This window comes from Nannobrachium achirus (genome assembly GCF_963921795.1).
Source record: "Nannobrachium achirus genome assembly, chromosome: 10".
Lineage (NCBI taxonomy): Eukaryota > Metazoa > Chordata > Actinopteri > Myctophiformes > Myctophidae > Nannobrachium > Nannobrachium achirus.
In genome coordinates this window covers 23,189,889-23,207,870 of record NC_137819.1, presented here as the reverse complement: position 1 = coordinate 23,207,870, position 17,982 = coordinate 23,189,889, and the positions used below count along the sequence as shown (strand labels likewise).

At 42.7% G+C, this 17,982-nt stretch overlaps 1 protein-coding gene across 1 annotated transcript in view; it reads right to left on the bottom strand.

Annotated features, from left to right (window-relative positions):
- Positions 1-17,982, bottom strand: part of ripor2 (RHO family interacting cell polarization regulator 2) — a gene marked incomplete at both ends in the record, with an annotated part of 145,215 nt that overhangs the window by 60,410 nt on the left and 66,823 nt on the right. The window contains 3 exons of the mRNA XM_080735334.1: positions 84-162; positions 5,749-5,904; positions 12,184-12,304. Coding sequence (XP_080591460.1) covers positions 84-162; positions 5,749-5,904; positions 12,184-12,304 — 356 coding nt within the window. The remainder of the gene's footprint in view (positions 1-83; positions 163-5,748; positions 5,905-12,183; positions 12,305-17,982) is intronic.

The window sequence follows — 17,982 nt, the reverse complement described above, 5'->3', positions numbered from 1 at the left end:
ATCACGTGTTACAAGCGTGAATTGAGATCTAAAGTACAAATGATGTGCAAGGTGGAGAAAATAATGTGCATAGAATGTCTCACCAGGCGAGAGTTCCTCTTCATGTCCTTCATCAACGAGGTGAGTTTGTCCAACTCTGTCTGATGGACCTCCAGATACTCACTGACAGAGAGAGGGACAGAGACAGCAGGGCACATCAAATCATACTCTATGTGAGGGGTCTTCAACAGGGGGTCCAGGACCCCTATGGGGTCCTCAGAGTTACTACAGGGGGTCCTCCAAATCTGTGTGTGATATAATCTTTTTTTTCTCTCCTTTTTATATGAACCACTTGAACCCTAGCGTCCATATTCTGAGAACTGTAGCCAATAGACAACCTACAAGCTCACAACGAGGCGTTGTGAGCTTGTAGATCAGCCATTTTCGGCAAAGCGGTTTGGTGTAGAGGGGAAAAAGAGCAGACTAAGTACGGAGTGAAAGGTCAAGTTTATGAAGTATTGACCGTTCAAGTGGTTAAATATCTGAAAACACAAATTGACATGAATCCAAAATACACTGATGATTGTGCCGTCAAACGATGAAACTATACTAGGCGGTATTGCGTTATAAGGAAAAGTGCTTAGAAAATGAATTTCGTTCCCACGTCTGGGCACTACTCATTCAATGCATTTTTGCATAGACAATACCCTTGTGGACTTTGGGTTAAAAGTTCTCCGCACGAAACATGCACGACTTTTGTCAACAGCCAGAATTGTATATAAAAGTGAATATAAAAAAAACTGCCGTTTTTGCAGAAAAAATCTTTCTCAAATGTCATAAATACATCTACTTAACTCATTGACTGCCAAGGCACGAGTTTCACGAGTTATTGCAGTACTCCCAGGCTGCCACAGCCCGAGTTTCCCGAGTTGGAAGCCATTTTGAAAAAAAAAAAAAAAAAACATTTTTTTTTTTTTTTTTCAAAATTTTTTTTTATAAAAAAATTTCTAAAAATGCCTCAAATGTATTAGGCATGATCACAATTGTGAAATTGCATGTTTAGCCCCATAACAAACACATCTTTCAAAATGTCAAAAATGGCTGTTTTGTCTGACTTTGAAGGCTTGTAACTCATGAAGGCCTGAACGGATTTCCAAGCGTATTTTTTTGTTTGAAAGCTTTTAAAAAGTACTACACATATAATGCATATATGGTGCATGGGCGTGCACGATCCGTGCACAAAAGATTGATCCGTGCACTCGAAATTTAGGAAGGTGGCAGTGTTTGTTTTGTCTGACTTTGAAGGCTTGTAACTCATGAAGGCCTGAACGGATTTCCAAGCGGATTTTTTTGTTTGAAAGCTGTTAAAAAGTACTACACATATGATGCATATATGGTGCATGGGCGTGCACGATCCGTGCACTAAAAATTGATCCGTGCACTAGAAATCTAGGATAGTGGCAGTCTGGTACTTGGGGGCCATCTTGAAATGGCATTCAATGAGTTAACATCTGAAACAAGTATTGGTGCCTTGGTATCAGGCCTAGAATTTCGTCTTTTTAGGGGCAAGGACACTTGGCCTTTGGTGTTTTTTGAGGGCGCAAAGGCCAAATGCTAGGGCAGGCAGGAAGAAAGGCCATCAAATAAAACAAAGTTTAGTCCACTGAAATAATTAATTGAATTTAATCGAATTTAAGGGTTAAACTTAGTGCATTGGTTTAAAGATGATGTCTTAAAAAATATATATATCAGTTCAGTTTAGTTTAGTTCAATATCATTAAACCTTTCTTTCCTTTTTTTACTATTCTGAAAAACATGAATATTTGAATATTGAATATTTCAAATAGCTGATCTCACAACATGCCGATGTACAGGGGTCATCACCATGTCAGCTTGTGATGGACATATTGATACATATTTTATTTTTGTCAGACATACAAAATAACTGTCCAATAATTTTACAAAAGAACATATATACAGTATCATATTTGGCAAAATGGTTGAAATTTCAGTTCCTTATTTTATTTCTTTTTCTCAGTTCTCTGTCTGCTGGAAATGTCTCGTCAAATGATGTGTGGTTTGTCCACAAGTTCTCTTTCTTCAACATCTTGCTGATGAGACAAATACTTGACAGAGCTCCATCCAGTTCCATGTATGGTACACAAATACATAAGGCTTCACTTCCTTCTAGTAGTCAAATGATTTGTGGTTTGTCAGAAAGAGTCTTTCCAAGTTCCCTTTCTTCACTATCACGGCATAGTTTTTGCAATTCATTGACCAGTCAACAAATATTGTTTTAGTCTTTTGCCAAACTCATTCTACTGATCTCTTGTCTCATAGGTTGTGGTTGAAAGATAGTAGTAGCTTAACAAACAGGTAACAGTCCACTAAAATGTATATGCTGCCAGGGTCAATCCTGTGTTAATTTACACGGTGAACAAGTATTATATGATGATGAGAAAGACAGTGCGTAAGTGGTGTGATGTAAGGTATACCAGTGGAACCAGTATTAGCAAACATTACTTCTCTCTCTGTCTTGTCTTGTCTTGTCTTGTCTTGTCTTGTCTTGTCTTGTCTTGTCTTGTCATTGCATCCTCATAATGTGAAAATGTGTGAACTATTCCTTTAAGCTAAAACAACTATCTTTCTTTAGAGTGTTCCTTGAGCACTGCCGGCCAATCAGAGAAAGGAGGGCCGCTGCTGTTAGAATGATATATAGAGTTGCAGATATGGGGTCCTTCAGAGATCTCTCCTGTGGACAACTGAAACTTCTGGTTTTAGTTGGGCACTGATTTGCAGCTTGCAGTGGATGCAACGTACTCTTCGTTGTGAAACTTCAGGCTCGTACTTTGTTTTATTTTCATGCATTTGCTATTCAGATATTCATATATTCATGTGGGGAATTTACCCTGTGTAATCAATAAAACATGCTGAGTTTTATAGCTGACTGTTGCTCCTGTGTAACTCGTCTTTTACTGGACTGTATTTAGGATATAGAACGGCGCATCACTCACTTGATGCAATCATGTAGCCAACACAACATATTAATCATCCTGACACTTATCATCATCCAAAATAATTAAAACAAATGCTTTATTATTATTATTGAATATTTAGGATAGATTATGTACACATGATAACCAAAATACTAAATGTGCCACAGACATGGACAAGTCTTGCCACAGACCCATTTGTCCGTGTACGGACATGTTGTTGACCCCTGCCGATGTAGATCGGCTATTTGAAGTATTTTAAAATGTTTTCAAAAATATAAAAAAAGGCAAATAAGTTTATAGGGATAGGGGTACAGGTAGCTGCAGTAAGGCCACTGTGGCCTCAGGTCATGCCATTGGTTTGAGGGGCACAAGGCCAAACTGAGGGGCAACGACGGCCATGGCCTTCATGGCCTCCCTGAAATTCCTGCCATGCTTAGTATTCTCATATGTGAATTTAGGTCATGAAATATAGCTAATTTGTTGAAGAAAACCCCTCAATGTATGTGATTGGCACCCAGCAAAATGAAACATACACATAGTAAATTCAGCTAAACGCTTATGTCTCATACATAACACATCTCACAGCCAACTGTGTAATGAAAGGTACCTTGGCCAGAAATGGATGAAAATCAACCAAACTGCTATCACAACCCCCTAAATTGGAAAAAATCCCAAAATGGAGAAGACTATAATAAATGCACAAAAGGTCATGTCAGGTATAAAATATGTATTTAAGTACCACAGAGTGTCCCAACATCTGTCATTTGTAGGCTACATCAAGACACCCCCCAACCAAAACAAAAACGCATACAAATGTTGGCAGCATAAGTAAACGTAAGGCTGTGCTGTGACAAAATACAGCAAATGCTAAGCTTTTTCCTCCCACATGTATGTATTGCATTTAAATGTGATATAAGCAAATCTTGAAATAAAATGAGTATTTAGCTAATTTTACATGCTGACATGGTGCGTATATTACTCATCCCTATCACTTTCATCCAGGGGTCATCAATATGTCTGTACTACGGACAAAATGTGTCAGTGGCTGAATTTATATCTTATAATGTCTTGTTTTTGATCATAAGACCAAATTACTTAATTCGAAGTCGACAGGTTTTCTTCAGAATATCTATGGACATTGTGACATTTTGGCATATTAGGAGTCCAACCAGTACTAGTACGCCCTTAACTCTGAGATTGTACAAATGGAACCAAAATGGTTCTCAGAGTTACACACATGTTATGGTAATTCAGGGCTTGCTCTTCTATGTGTTTCTGGTATATATTATTGTCCACACAAGTAAAAGGTCTTCAGCCAGGCTATCTGATGAAGTCTCTAGAATCTCCAACTTCCCAGTGCTCAGGAGACCTGGACTTCTGTCTGTCTTTGCTTACTGACAAGAAACACTTGGGAGTAGGTGGTTCAGCAATGTGATGAATTAAAAATGACATCTTTAAGATACATTTAGCTGTATGTATGTTTAGTCTGATTTTTCTCCACAATCATCCCCACAACTCTTGATAGAATCTGAGGTAAAACTGACTAAATGTGTTCATAATGCTTTTGTCATAACAGCCAGCTGTCACTGTAAAAGTCATAGTAAAGCTCATTTTCGGGTGGCGTCCATCTTGGAAATATGTAAATTATAGATCCAGACACACCCAATCATGAAGATAAGTATTCCATTGAGTTTCTCTTGATGTGAAACCATGAAATAGACACCAGGTTTACTTGTCATTATAACAAAATTACAGTCACTGACAATCACTTACATTGAAGCGTTTCCTTCAACAAATTTACTACATTACATGATCTAAATTTGCATATGAGTATACTAAGGCACCAATACTTGTTTCAGATGTTAGGTAGATGTATTTATGACATTTGAGAAAGATCTTGTGTTGCCAAAATCAATATAGCAAATTTTACAAGCAAAAACAGCAGCACAAGATTTTCGTTTTTTTGTTATCCCCATTAACTCAGTTACTGCCAATTAAATATGCCTTCTTTGGGTTCTCCCTGACAGCCCTCTCCATAGACTTCCATGTAATTTATAGTGCACAGATCATGCACGCCCATGCACAGATCATGCACCATGTTTGTGCAGGCTGTTCACAGCTTTCAAACAAAAAAACAGATTGGAAATCCGTTCAGGCATTCTTGAGATAATAGCCATTATGTTTTACATGTTATGTAAGCAAAGATGGCTGCCCTGTATGAAAGATGGGGTTGTATGGGGGTGGAACATGCAAAATCGCGATTGAAATCATGTTTACTAGATTTAATGGGGTCCAAAAAAATGTTTTTAAAATTTTTTTTAAAAAATCAAAAAAAAAAAAAAAAAATTTTTTTTTCTAAGTAAAAGTCGATTTAAGTCGTCTGGCAGGGAAGTCCATAGTGAGAAAGTTGATCTAAAAGTCGTTTGGCACTGTATGAGTTAAATACATTTCTGGCTGGTGACAAAGATTGTGCAAGTGACACGCGGAGAACTTTTTGTTTCTTACTTACGATCAATAAATCTTTCTAATGAAGCAACGTTTATGTAGTGCCCATGGGGTGGGAACGAAACCGAACGATACCAGCCACGCAATACAGCCAGGTATCTATGGGTTGTGGGGGTCCCTGCTTGATCCTTCTCTCAACTAAGGGGTCCTTGGCCTGAAAACGTTGAAGACCACTGCTGTGTGTATTTTTCTTCAAAAATAAAAAGTAATGGTTCCGTCTAGACAGCCAAAAGAAGTATAAGAGAGCATGTGTAGTTTGTGTACTCACTCCAGGCCTTGTTTCAGTGCAGTGTAAACGTCCTCCAGCCTTTTGGGCTGAGGCTCTCTGGAGGCGCTGCCCCCCTTGTGTCCCGACAGGTGGGCTTTCTTGGGCTTCGACAGGGTCTTCTTCTGCACCGCAGAGTTCCCCATGAACGAGTTACACCTGCACACACACACACACACACACACACAATACAATGGGTCAGTCAGAGGCTGGCATCCACGACGCTGATATACTGTAGTTCTTTGCACTTCTGAAGGAAAATATTGTGCCATGTTGAAAATGACAGAACATTTCGTCCGAAGAGCATTTGAAAGGGGGCAGCATTTGCCCGGACGTCAACTGCAAAAGCCCCTCTAACACACACCAAATGAATGCTGCGGGATAAGATATGACTTTACATTTTCACTCCACTTTGTATAGAAGTATACAAAGTGAAGGAAATAGTATACAACCCACAAATACATAAATCACACAAGTACAAAGTAACGGGCCACGTGGCGTGTCCTCAATAGATGGCCTTTTAAGCTGGCAGCTTCAGTCTGCCATGTATTTCTATGGTAAAGAAGAAAAATGACATTTTCCACCGCGGCAGGAGGAAAGGCATCTCAGAGACACGGCGACAGCTCAGTTACGAAAATGGCACGCCGGAGACGCCGCCACAAAGTAGGCTAGGCCAGTTCTTAACTCATTGAGTGCCAATCCCGAACTAGTTCGGCTTTATTAGCGTATCGTAGTGTGCCGATCCCGAACAAGTTCGGCTTTTAAAAAAAAAAAAAAAAAAAAAAAAAAAAAAATTTTTTTTTTTTTTTGAAAAATTTTTTTTTGAATTTTTTTTTTTTTTTTTGGGACCCCATCAAATCTGGTGAACATGATTTCAATCGCGATTTTGCATGTTCCACCCCCATACAACCCCATCTAACATACAGGGCAGCCATTTTTGTTTACATTACATGTAAAACATAATGGCGATTATCTCAAGAATGCCTGAACGGATTTCCAATCGGATTTTTTTGTTTGAAAGCTGTGAACAAACTGCACAAATCCACTCCAATGCAATCCAGGATTGCATTGGATTTTTTAGAGCTCATTCTTCTCTGTTTTTTTCCCATGCATGAGGTGTGCAAGGTTTAATCATGGCTAAGTTGACGAAAATAAGGCTTCTAAAATGCTTGGTAGCCAATAGCTAACTTCAAGCTAACTTCATCCTCTTCCTGTACATGCACAAAGGAAAGTGTCCTTTCCTTTGTAAAAAAAGTCCTGGCTCCAGGGCTTGGGCATGCATTACCAGCATATCTCTATTATTCTCTGGTCACTGGGCGCCCTCTAGTGGTGATAGGCTGGCACTCAATGAGTTAACAGGTTCTTAACAGGCGTCCCCAGGGGTCCTCGGGGGAGTTATAGGTCTGTAACTCAGAGAGTAAAGACGTCTGCTACAATTTACAAATTAGGCATTCAGCTGACTTAATCCAGATCAACTTACAGTAAGCAAGGTAATACATCAAATGCAGAGGGACAGTGTAGTGCCTCAGTAATCTAGTATCATTGTCGATTCCGATTTCCATCCCTATACAGTAGGTAAACCAAGAACCTAGCATCAGTCTAAACATTATAATAATACAAACAGAAATACATCTGTACATCTGAAACTATACGAACTATAGGATACCAGGTCAACAAATGACCCTGGTGTCTGGCTTAATAACATGCTATCTAAATGACCTTTTCTGCAAGGTCGACAAGGCTAGATCAAGTGCTACGGCAAGTGCTAGAGGCTAAAATGTAATCTGAAGAAGTGAGACTTCAGACTACAGCGAAAAGTTGCGAGTGAGTCTGCAGTTATAACCGCAATTGCTGAACAGTTTGGGATGGAACCAGAAGAGAGAAGAGTGGGGTACGCGTGGAGTGTTGTTGTGGAAAAGGCTTACAGTAAGTGCACATGCTGGGAGGCCTTTGCTGGGAGGCCCATGCTGGGAGGCCACTTATCCATCTATCTGCTAGATAGATAAATACCTTTATTGATCCCACTGGGGAAATTCAGGCACAACAGTAAAAGTTACAGATAGAGGGCATAGATATACAGTACAAAATACTTCACAACTCAAAGACACCGTCAAATGCATTATTAATGAAAGCATACAGACGTATACACCCTATATACAATCATCCCGCCTGGTGCAGATTACAAGGAGACACCATGAATAAATAATAAAGCATGCAGACATATACACCCCTATACACACATTCTGCCTGGTGAAAGAAAGACAGTAGCAGGGAAAGCCTATTACTACATCAGCATGAACCACAGGTAATGTTACAGTGTTACTCGTAACCTGGTTAAAATGGTATAGGTGGTGTGTGGTGTTACAAAGCTACGTAATTTTCTTTTTTTTTAAAGATTTGTTTTGGAGTTTTTATGCATGCATTGATAGGACAGTAGACTGACAGGAAATTGGGGGAGAGATGGAGAGTGACATCCGGCAAAGGTCGTCCGGATTGGGAATCGAACCGGTGACGCCGCCAGGCATCCATGCCTGTGTGGCAATGCCTAAGTGGTATGCGCCTGGACCAGTAGGCCAGAGGGCGCCCCAATGCTACAGGATTTTAACAGGGGGGGAAAAAAGAAAAAACACCGGGCTGTATATAAATCTAGGGCACACTGAGTAGCAACACTGTGCAGCCTTGGCAAGCATGCAGCACGCACGCACGCACGCACGCACGCACGCACGCACGCACGCACGCACACACGCACACACGCACACACCATGTTCATGCATGCATAAGCACAACAGAAAGCCAGATTTACACTTATTTGCACACTCGTGCCATGCGTTCAAATTAGCTGATCTCGCGCTGCGAAGTGTTGTGAGCTTGAAGATCACAAGCGCACTCACCATGGGACACCGACACTAGAATGCACGTGAACACAGACAGGCGTGCACTGCATGCACTCACACGCACACAGTCATGTCCACGCATGCATAAGCACAACATAATGTACTCATGGGTGCAGACATGGAAAGTGCTTGCTCACTGACTAGAACGCACGCACGCACGCACGCACGCACACACGCACGCACGCACACACATGCAACATGCAATGCAAGTACAGTAGCAGTGCACACATCCCATACACACACGCGCGTGCAGAACGAGAGACAAAGCAACGATACATAAAGCCACACACACACACACACACACACACACACACACACACACACACACACACACACACACACACACACACACACACACACACACACACACACACACACACACACACACACACACACACACACACACACACACACACTCTCTCTCTATATGGCCCTTCATGCACATGCACACACAACATCATCCCAAGGTCACACATAAATGCATGCTACATGTACTGTAAGTACTGTAGCCGTGCACACCGGCGCACACACACACACACACACACACACACACGATGCGATGGCCTTCAAGTCCTATACGCACACCTCTGCACCTCGCTCGTTAGCAGAATGGCAGAGCGTCGCTCGCTGTCACTTCGCCCCCACACTGCATTCGTTCCAACCAATTACATCCGTTCTATTCACAGCCATGGCTCACACACACTCTGGCTGCACCCAAACACCTGTAGGCCTACCCAGGGTTACTGTCGGGTATAGGCCTACAGTTACTTTTTCAGGAATTGGGAAATATATATTGGGAAAAGAAACCGTTTTTTCCAGTGGATTCCAAATGTCGTTATTAGTCAGTCACAAGCTCTTGTTCATACTTTTCATCGGTTGAATATTTCAGAAATAGCTCAAATAGGCAGCCTACGAGCTCAGGATGTGAAATGTGTGAGAGCTTGTAGACGGGCTTGCATTCACTACTTTTGTGAGAGTCGAGCGACGTTGGTGTGAAAGCATAAACCAAAAAAGAAACTATGTTCCGTCCGGTGGAAACCCTCATACATCCAAAACGGTTACTTTCAGGTTTCGGATTCAAAAGCATCAAAAGTAGCAGATCTACCATCTCGAAACACGCCGCTTCGTGCCGCGTTTCGAGCTTGTATGGAGATCTGCTACTTTTGACGCTTTCGTGTGACACAGTACCAGTATGATCACTATGATTTATACTTTGGCTGTTCAAAAATAGCAGATCTACAAGCTCGCAGCTCGGCACTTGGTGCTGCGCTGCGAGCTTGTAGATCTGCTATTTCTGAAAAAAACTCTTTGAATATATTAAAGTGAACATTTTTAAGTTGAGTCTTTGCTTCTGGGGGGGGTCCCTGTAAAGACAATATTTTGAGATGGGGGTCCACGGTCAAATACATATAATTCTAGGGGGCCTAAACTTTGAGCACAGCGGATTTTCCGAAAACCATTAGGGATTTTTCAGGTCTTAATGGTTAAAAAAATAAAAAATAAAATACAAAATGGAGATAGGAGGTTTCTGCCCGACATGCAACGATTTCCAGAAGCCAACGTGATAAGATTCCCCGCCCGTTGTTGGAGACCAAAGCGAGATCATCTCAGGGGATGAGTGGGGGCAGGGAGGGGTGTTAGTCGGAGTGAGGGGAACAAGGAACATTCAGCCGAGCTGTTAAAACGACTTCCCGTGTTAATGATTTTTAGACCCAATTTGGGAAACGTACGGAGATGGGGTGGTGGCACACCGTTACGTAACAGACATCCCGCTGACAATGTCTAATCCTCGCTGGGACCGGGAGGACCTGCTGAGGCTTGCTGGCTGCAGCTTATGGAATGAGCCACTGTCACAGCTACGAAATGAAACGCCAAGATGAGCTGTCCTGCTCTCACGTTATAATAACCACAGTGAAGCTCATTTTGTCTTCCTCAAAAGTTTACTTTCTTTTAAGATATCAAAAATGAATGGGCTCACAAGGCTGGAACAATTACGGATTTACTTCGAAGCTCTGGCTTTGAACAAAGCTCTCTCCAGTCGTACTTTCTGCATCTATAGAGCATGATCGCAGTGAGGTGTCGGAAGTAAACTGCCCATTCATTTACCCCATAGGGGATTTCATTATCAGCCATACAATCGTAATAATTCAATGAACACTTACCAGTAGGCTTGTGGTTGTAAAATGGTTCTATAATGCTCCTGTAGAACCCCCGAGTATGTATGCAATCCCTCTAGTTTTAGTAAAAACATGTTTTAATAAAGATCGCACAGAGAAGAACTGCATTACCCAAACTGCTAAAAATTTTGAAAATAATGATGTACACAGTCTTGTACCCTGCCCTTTTTTCAGCTTTCTAATTAATCGTTGCATATAAAAAAAAAAGAATATTATCATGATTTCTCACAAGCCGGGGTGGCTTTGTCAGAGGCTTAATTCATACAGTGCCACCGGCCACAAGGGGCGCTAGAGTGCCAGAAATTTCTCTATAGACCTTCACTCTAGCTTCCGTCAACACTGTCCCAAGTGCCTTGGGATTTCACTCCAGCCAATGCTATGGGTGACTAGAGGAGGAAGCTAGCTGACACGTAGCCAAAATGCTAACCCATTTAGAAGCCCAATCTAAAGCTATTTCAGTCGCAAAAAACTTTCTCTTTGGGTCTGGGAACACAATCCGGAGAAAATCCTGTCTAAAGATGTGATTTATTATTGAAGTGGGCGGCGCGATGCGGCCGTTAGCGCGACTACGGCCCGTGTATGGCCGAGTGTTGGCCCGGACCATGGATGGACGTTTAGACCGGGGCTTCGTTGAGGCCTCCGAGGGTGCCTATCCCGGACTAATTCGGGATAGGCACCCTGGAATACGTTGCGCCGCCGACAGTATAGATTGAGGTTTTTTTGGGGGGCTCTAAACTTTATTTTAAACCATTTTCAATGGAATAAATCGTCGGACCATCTAGCGTCTCTCGTTGGCTAGCGCTGGACGAGCAAGGACCACCCACGTTGCTCCAAGCAGCTCGGAGTAAGTAAAATAGCAAATAAAATATTGTATTGGATTGAAATAAAGCCGAACTTGTTCGGGATAGGCACTAATAGGGTTGGCGTTAAATAAATACTTCATGAAATGTCTATGGAAGAAATGAATGGGGAAAACGCTTCCGACACCGGAGTGAGGACGGGGTGGGGCTTACACTGCAACGCTCTATGATATGAGTACATTTTTCTTTGTCACTCTGTCCATAGGTTTGTCCTCTAGGGGGTGCTAAAACACAAAGATACCTTGCACAAGGGTCAGCAGCATCACTTAGAAGTTAGAACACATTAGCAACTCGGTTGCTTTTAGTCAACAAACAAAACACTGGTGGTTCTTCAGAGGTTCTTTAGGGTGGGTGAGGTGCTCTATACCGGTATAGCACCACTGTCGTATAAATGTTCAGCCCCTGTATGGTTCTTTAAAGCAATGGTTCTTCAAACATTTTAATTTCAAGGACCCCAGTGTGGTGAGTGTGATGTCATGGCTAACAGACGGCGGGCCGGATACTCACCGCGAGCGTCTCTCCTGCAGCGTGCTGAAGCCGGCGAACGACTGGCTCCGGATGATCCCGTTGGGTCCTCCAGGGGAGTGGGTGCCTGCCGCCATGATCTCCGGGACGCGGGACGACACTCCTGGAAGAAGAGATGAGGGACAAAAGACACAGCATTAGAAGGACCCAGAGGCTGGCTAAAGTAACATATCTAAGAGGCAGCCAAGACACAGGGATTAATGGTGTAAAGATGAGCTGAAATTAACAAACAAGTCCTTTTTCTCAAACGTTTGGAGCAGAACCATGGTCATAATGGATTGCCAATAGATACCAAAAAAGAAAGGGAAAAAGAAAATGTATTTGCCACTCTGTTCTGAATCTAATGCAAGATTATAATAACCCGGGGCGCCCACTGGCCTACTGCTACAGGCGCATACCACTTAGGAATTGCCACTTGCAGTAGGCATGGATGCCTGGCGGCGTCGCCGGTTCGATTCACGATCCGGACGACCTTTGCCAAGTGTCGCTCCCCATCTCTACCCCAATTTCCTGTCTACTGTCCCATCCAATAAAGGCATAAAAGCCCAAAAACAAATCTTAAATACAACAACAACAAAAAAAGATTATAATAACCCCCGTATTGAGTCTCCAAACTGAACAGCCACACAGACATTGAATCATTGATTCAGGAATGCGAAAACAATATCCATGAATTGGTGTGTGTGATTGATAGAAAACAAGTCATTCTTTGGGTGAACGACTCCTTTAACCCATTTAGAACGGGTACACATTTTGTGTATCATTATTTTATGCTTTAACTATTGAAAAATAGCAGATATACAAGCTCACAGCGCGGCACCGAGTGCCGCGCTGCGAGCTCGTAGATCTGCTATTTTTGAAAAGTCGTGAACATTAGAATTTTGACCCGATTCTATAAGTGTCTTTTGAATCCTTCTAATTCTAGGCCTAAATGGGTTAAAGATATGCGTAGAAGTTGAGCCGACACCCGAGTCAGTCGACCGCTAACATTCTTTGGGTGATGCTTTACTGGAGCGCGCTGTCATTGTGCAACGTGAGGCTGGCTGCGGTGGCAGCAGCAGCAGCAACGCGGTGGCAGACAGTGATGATGAAGGGGATGATGATGATGATGGTGTCCCTGTGCGATGTGGACTAGCAGCATTCAGAGCCTGTGCTAACATGTCTCCTCTTCTCTCTCTCTCCTCCGGCCCCGTCTGTCACCCGGGGCCGCGTTGACAACACCGCTGTTGCCACATTTTGAGAGAGACACAAGCCAACCAGGTCGATGAAAACAAAGCTACCTACAGTATAGCAGAGATTTTCAAACTTCTTTTGACTCAGGTCACCCCTGTAAATATCGTTCTCATCCAAGGCACCCCTGAATTACACTGTTCATTTTTAGAATGTTACATCATATTACGCAACATAAATATGCACATCTTTCCCCCTGAGACACGGTAGGCTATGTCACGGAGAAATATCTGTTTCCATCAGAACTGAGAACTTTATACTTGCCATTTGACCAAAAATTCAACAAACTCTCGTCACCAAAAATAGCCGATCTACAAGCTTACAACGCGTCACGTTGTGAGCTTGTAGATTGACTATTTTTGGTGAAGAGAGTTGGTCGTAGATGGAAAGATCTTCATGTTCAAACAGTGCAAATCAGGTCTGTTTTAATAAGCATAGTGAAGTGATATTGATGTAGTGAGAATCTCATGGCACCCACTTTGGGAAACCCTGACCTATAGGCCAAGAGAGCACTTTAAGCCTACATACATATTACATAGCCATTCTACAAGCTCACAACGTGTTGCGGGTCACGGGTGCAACATGTTGTGAGCTTGTAGATCCGGCTATTTTCAACAAAAATGTAGACTAATTTTGGGGCTTTTATGCCTTCATTGATAGGACCGTAGCAAAGGTCGGGCTGGCATTGCAGCCTAGGGTGCCCGGATCACCATGCCGGCAGCCCGGGGAAACAAAAGAAATCTTTGAAAAAAGTTCAAAATGTGGAATTTTTTGAAACATTTTAAGTACAAAAATCTTGTATTGGGGTCCCTGGCACAAAATATTTCCAGATGGGGGTTCGAGGATGAATACATATTTATTGGGGGGTGCCTGACATGAAATTATTTGAGAACCACTGGTTTAAACGACATTAGGAAACAAGCCCAAATAAGCAGCTATAAAAACAAGCCCCCCTAAGAAAAAGCAACCTGCTACCACCAACATTTACAAGCCACTTTACAGTAAAACAAGCCCCAAGGTGGCTTGTAATAAGGAGACATGGCAACACTGGTCAGCACGCTGAAACAGTTACTCATTTACAAGTCTGGGTTCCTACACCTTCTGTCAGGTGTTACCACCAATAACCCCCGGTGCACATGGAGAGGCCCCGGTGTGTGTGTGTGTGTGTGTGTGTGTGTGTGTGTGTGTGTGTCTGTGTGTGTGTGTGTGTGTGTGTGCGTGTGCTTGTGTGTGTTCACGCACAGTGAGGCAGTGAGGCCCTTTGTGTGAACTATACATACAGTATGTTTTTCCACCAGGGACTGACAGAGACCGACTTTGTGGTTGCACAATGTTGACATAACCTAAGATGCGGCATTGAAATCCGCCCCCATCACCACCACCAAATTATTTGGTTTTGATCCCTCACCTTTGTAGGATGTAGCAACACTAATAAACAATAACAGAGGGCATAATAAAGTGTAGCAGCAATCCTTGCACTGAATCTGTGTGTGTGTGTGAGTGTGACTGTTTTGCGCTTGACGCGAACACTGTCCGACCGATCGACTTGTGCCTTAGATTTTTTGGTGTGGTGTTTTTGTCAATGCTTAAGTCAGGGGTCTTCAACAGGGGGTCCTCAGAGTTACAACAGTACAGGGGGTCCTTCAAATCTTTGTTTGCTAGAAACGTTTTTTCTCCTTTTTTATATTAACCACTTTAACCCTAACGTCCATATCTGAGAACTTTAGCCAAAAATAGCAGATCTACAATCTCACAACGCCTCGCAGCTCGAGGCGTTGTGAGCTTGTAGATCGGCTATTTTTGGCAAAGAGGTTTGGTGTAGAGGGGAAAAAAGAGCACACTAAGTACAAAATGAAAGGTAAAGTTTATTAAGTATTGATGGTTCAAGTGGTTAAATATCACACACAAATTGACATGAATCCAAAATACACTGATGATTGTGCTGTCAAACGATGAAACTATATGGAAGCTGGGGGTCCCTGCTTCATCTCTCTCTCAGCTAAGGGGTCCTTGGCCCGAAAACGTTGAAGACCCCTGGCTTAAGTTGTTTTGTACACCACCATGTTCAAGCAGGGTAATAACAACCTTGTTTAAGAGCTAGCCATCTGAAAAACACATTTCCCTTTGAGAAGAGAAAATGTCCGGCGATTTGGAAACCACAGGTGTCAACACTGCAATTTTGTAAAAAGGTCACAAATCGCGTGTAAACAAAACGGTACAGGAAAAGCACAGCACCCGAGAACAAAAGAGCCATACGTTATTGAGCCTCTATACGTTTAGCCGTCCACACCCTATAAAATCTAATTCCAGCGTGGAGCGGATTCCTGGAAAGCCAATCTACACCAATTCTAGCGGCCACTTATCTAATCAGCCTGCAATAGAGTGACATCCTCTCTCCTCTCCTCTCCTCAACCAGAGTCTGCGGCTATATTTAGCCACCACAAGCCTGTCAGGAGATCACACAGGCTTTTGTTTTCCTCAATTTGGCGTTGTCGGACATTAGACAGAGGGAGAGGGCTGTAAATAGACCCTCAGGGGGGGGGGGTAATCATGCTAAACATCAGAGAAACCAGATAACAAAGGGAAGCGGTGAGTTAGAAATAAGAATATAAAGTAGATACAGTCGGGAAATAAGAATATAAAGTAGATACAGTGAGGTATATTGTTGCTCTCAGGCAGAATCTCCATATTTTTACTTTTAGTTTTTTTTTCCGTAAATTAGCGAGCTACTTACAAACTACATCTGATCGAATATGAAAAGTAGCACATCTACAAGCTCAAAACTCAACGCTTTGCGCTGCATTTCGAGCTTGTACTGTAGATCTGCTACTTTTGAGGCTTTGGAATTTTAATCCTGAAAAGTAACAGCTTTGGACATATGAGGTTTCCACCTGACAGAGACAGAAAGCTTTTGACAACTCAACTCAAAAAGTAAATTCACTGAATATGTCCAAAAACATACTTTTCTACGCCCAAAAATAATCTGTGTTTCAATGGTTCCAGTGTTATGATTTAGTTCTTGTTAAAGCCTTTCATTGGTTAAATATTTATAAAAAAAACACATCTTAAACCTGTACACCCGGTTTTGGGCAGGTCATTTATAAGTGAGAAAAAAATGAAATGGGGACAAAATCCTTTCTAAAAGCTCACACGTGCAACTTCAGTATGACAGCCCTGCCATTAAAAGAAGGTGGAATATGGAACTGCCATGACAACTAAGTTGTTAGAAAATGGGGGGGAAAGTACAAAATAACTGAAACAAGATTGCTTTGAAAATGAATTGGATGAAAGGTCAACGGTAGCATGTTTCATTCACACACACACAGCTGATCTGTGCTCCAGTCTGAAACAGCCAGACTAAACAGCCTTTTAAATCCACACCGACTCCGTTCAAATAAACGTCACAGTTCAGGGACTCTGCTGACTTGAAGGCAGCCCCAGTGTGACCAGGGACGACCGGCGGCTGACCCTGACACTACCGCTGGAGGTGCAACACACACACACACACACACACACACACACACACACACACACACACACACACACACACACACACACACACACACACACACACACACACACACACACACACACACACACACACACACACACACACACACACACACACACACACACAGTACAGAGGAACAAGCGTCTCCTTCATATCAAGGCTACTCATGTGGCATTACGCAACACACATCAGCTATACCAGGAGTTCACTGTATAGTACCTGAGGGAGAGAAGGAGAGAATGAGAGATACATAGATGGGAGAGAGATGGACAGAGAGAGAGAGAGACAGACAGACAGAGAGAGAGAGAGAGAGAGAGAGAGCGAGAGAGAGAGGTACATATCCACAAGTTTCCAGCGTGCATTGCACAGAAGGTGGGCGGCAGTTCCGCTGTTGCAGCCGAGCCGAGTGTGATCTACAAGCTCACAACGGTCGCATCTGCGACACGACGTGTCGGCTGTTCTCAGCTGTTCTCTACGCGCTTACCGGATGTGTCCCACACATAACTCTACAGTAAATTCCCGTGGAAACAGGTGGATAGATGAGAGAAGGGGAGAGAGAAAGAGAGATGAGAGAAAGAGAGATATATAGAAGGATACAGTGGGAGAGAGAGAGAGAGAGAGAGAGAGAGAGAGAGAGAGAGAGAGAGAGAGAGAGAGAGAGAAAGATGCATACTGTAGATATGAGAGAGAGAGAGAGATCGGACAGAAGAACAATCTGACCAGTGTGTCCCTGGATATTACTGTATCCTGTATTACTAGAAACCAACAATATTTGTCTATATCTGTTCACATCAAATGTCCTACCTCTCCATGAAACGTGTGGACGCCACCGAAGGAAATGTAAAAGGCCCTTCCATGAGGCTTTTTCTGTCATAACGCTGAATTGGACAAATTGGGCTCACTGTACGTACATACGGCCATCCCCTACTACTAGACTGACCCCAGTGTGTCAAACAATCGCACTCCGTCAGCAAGCTGACCCCCCTTTATGTAAATACACCTATTGTTGCTCTTGGCTTTGTTGGTGATATGTATTGTAT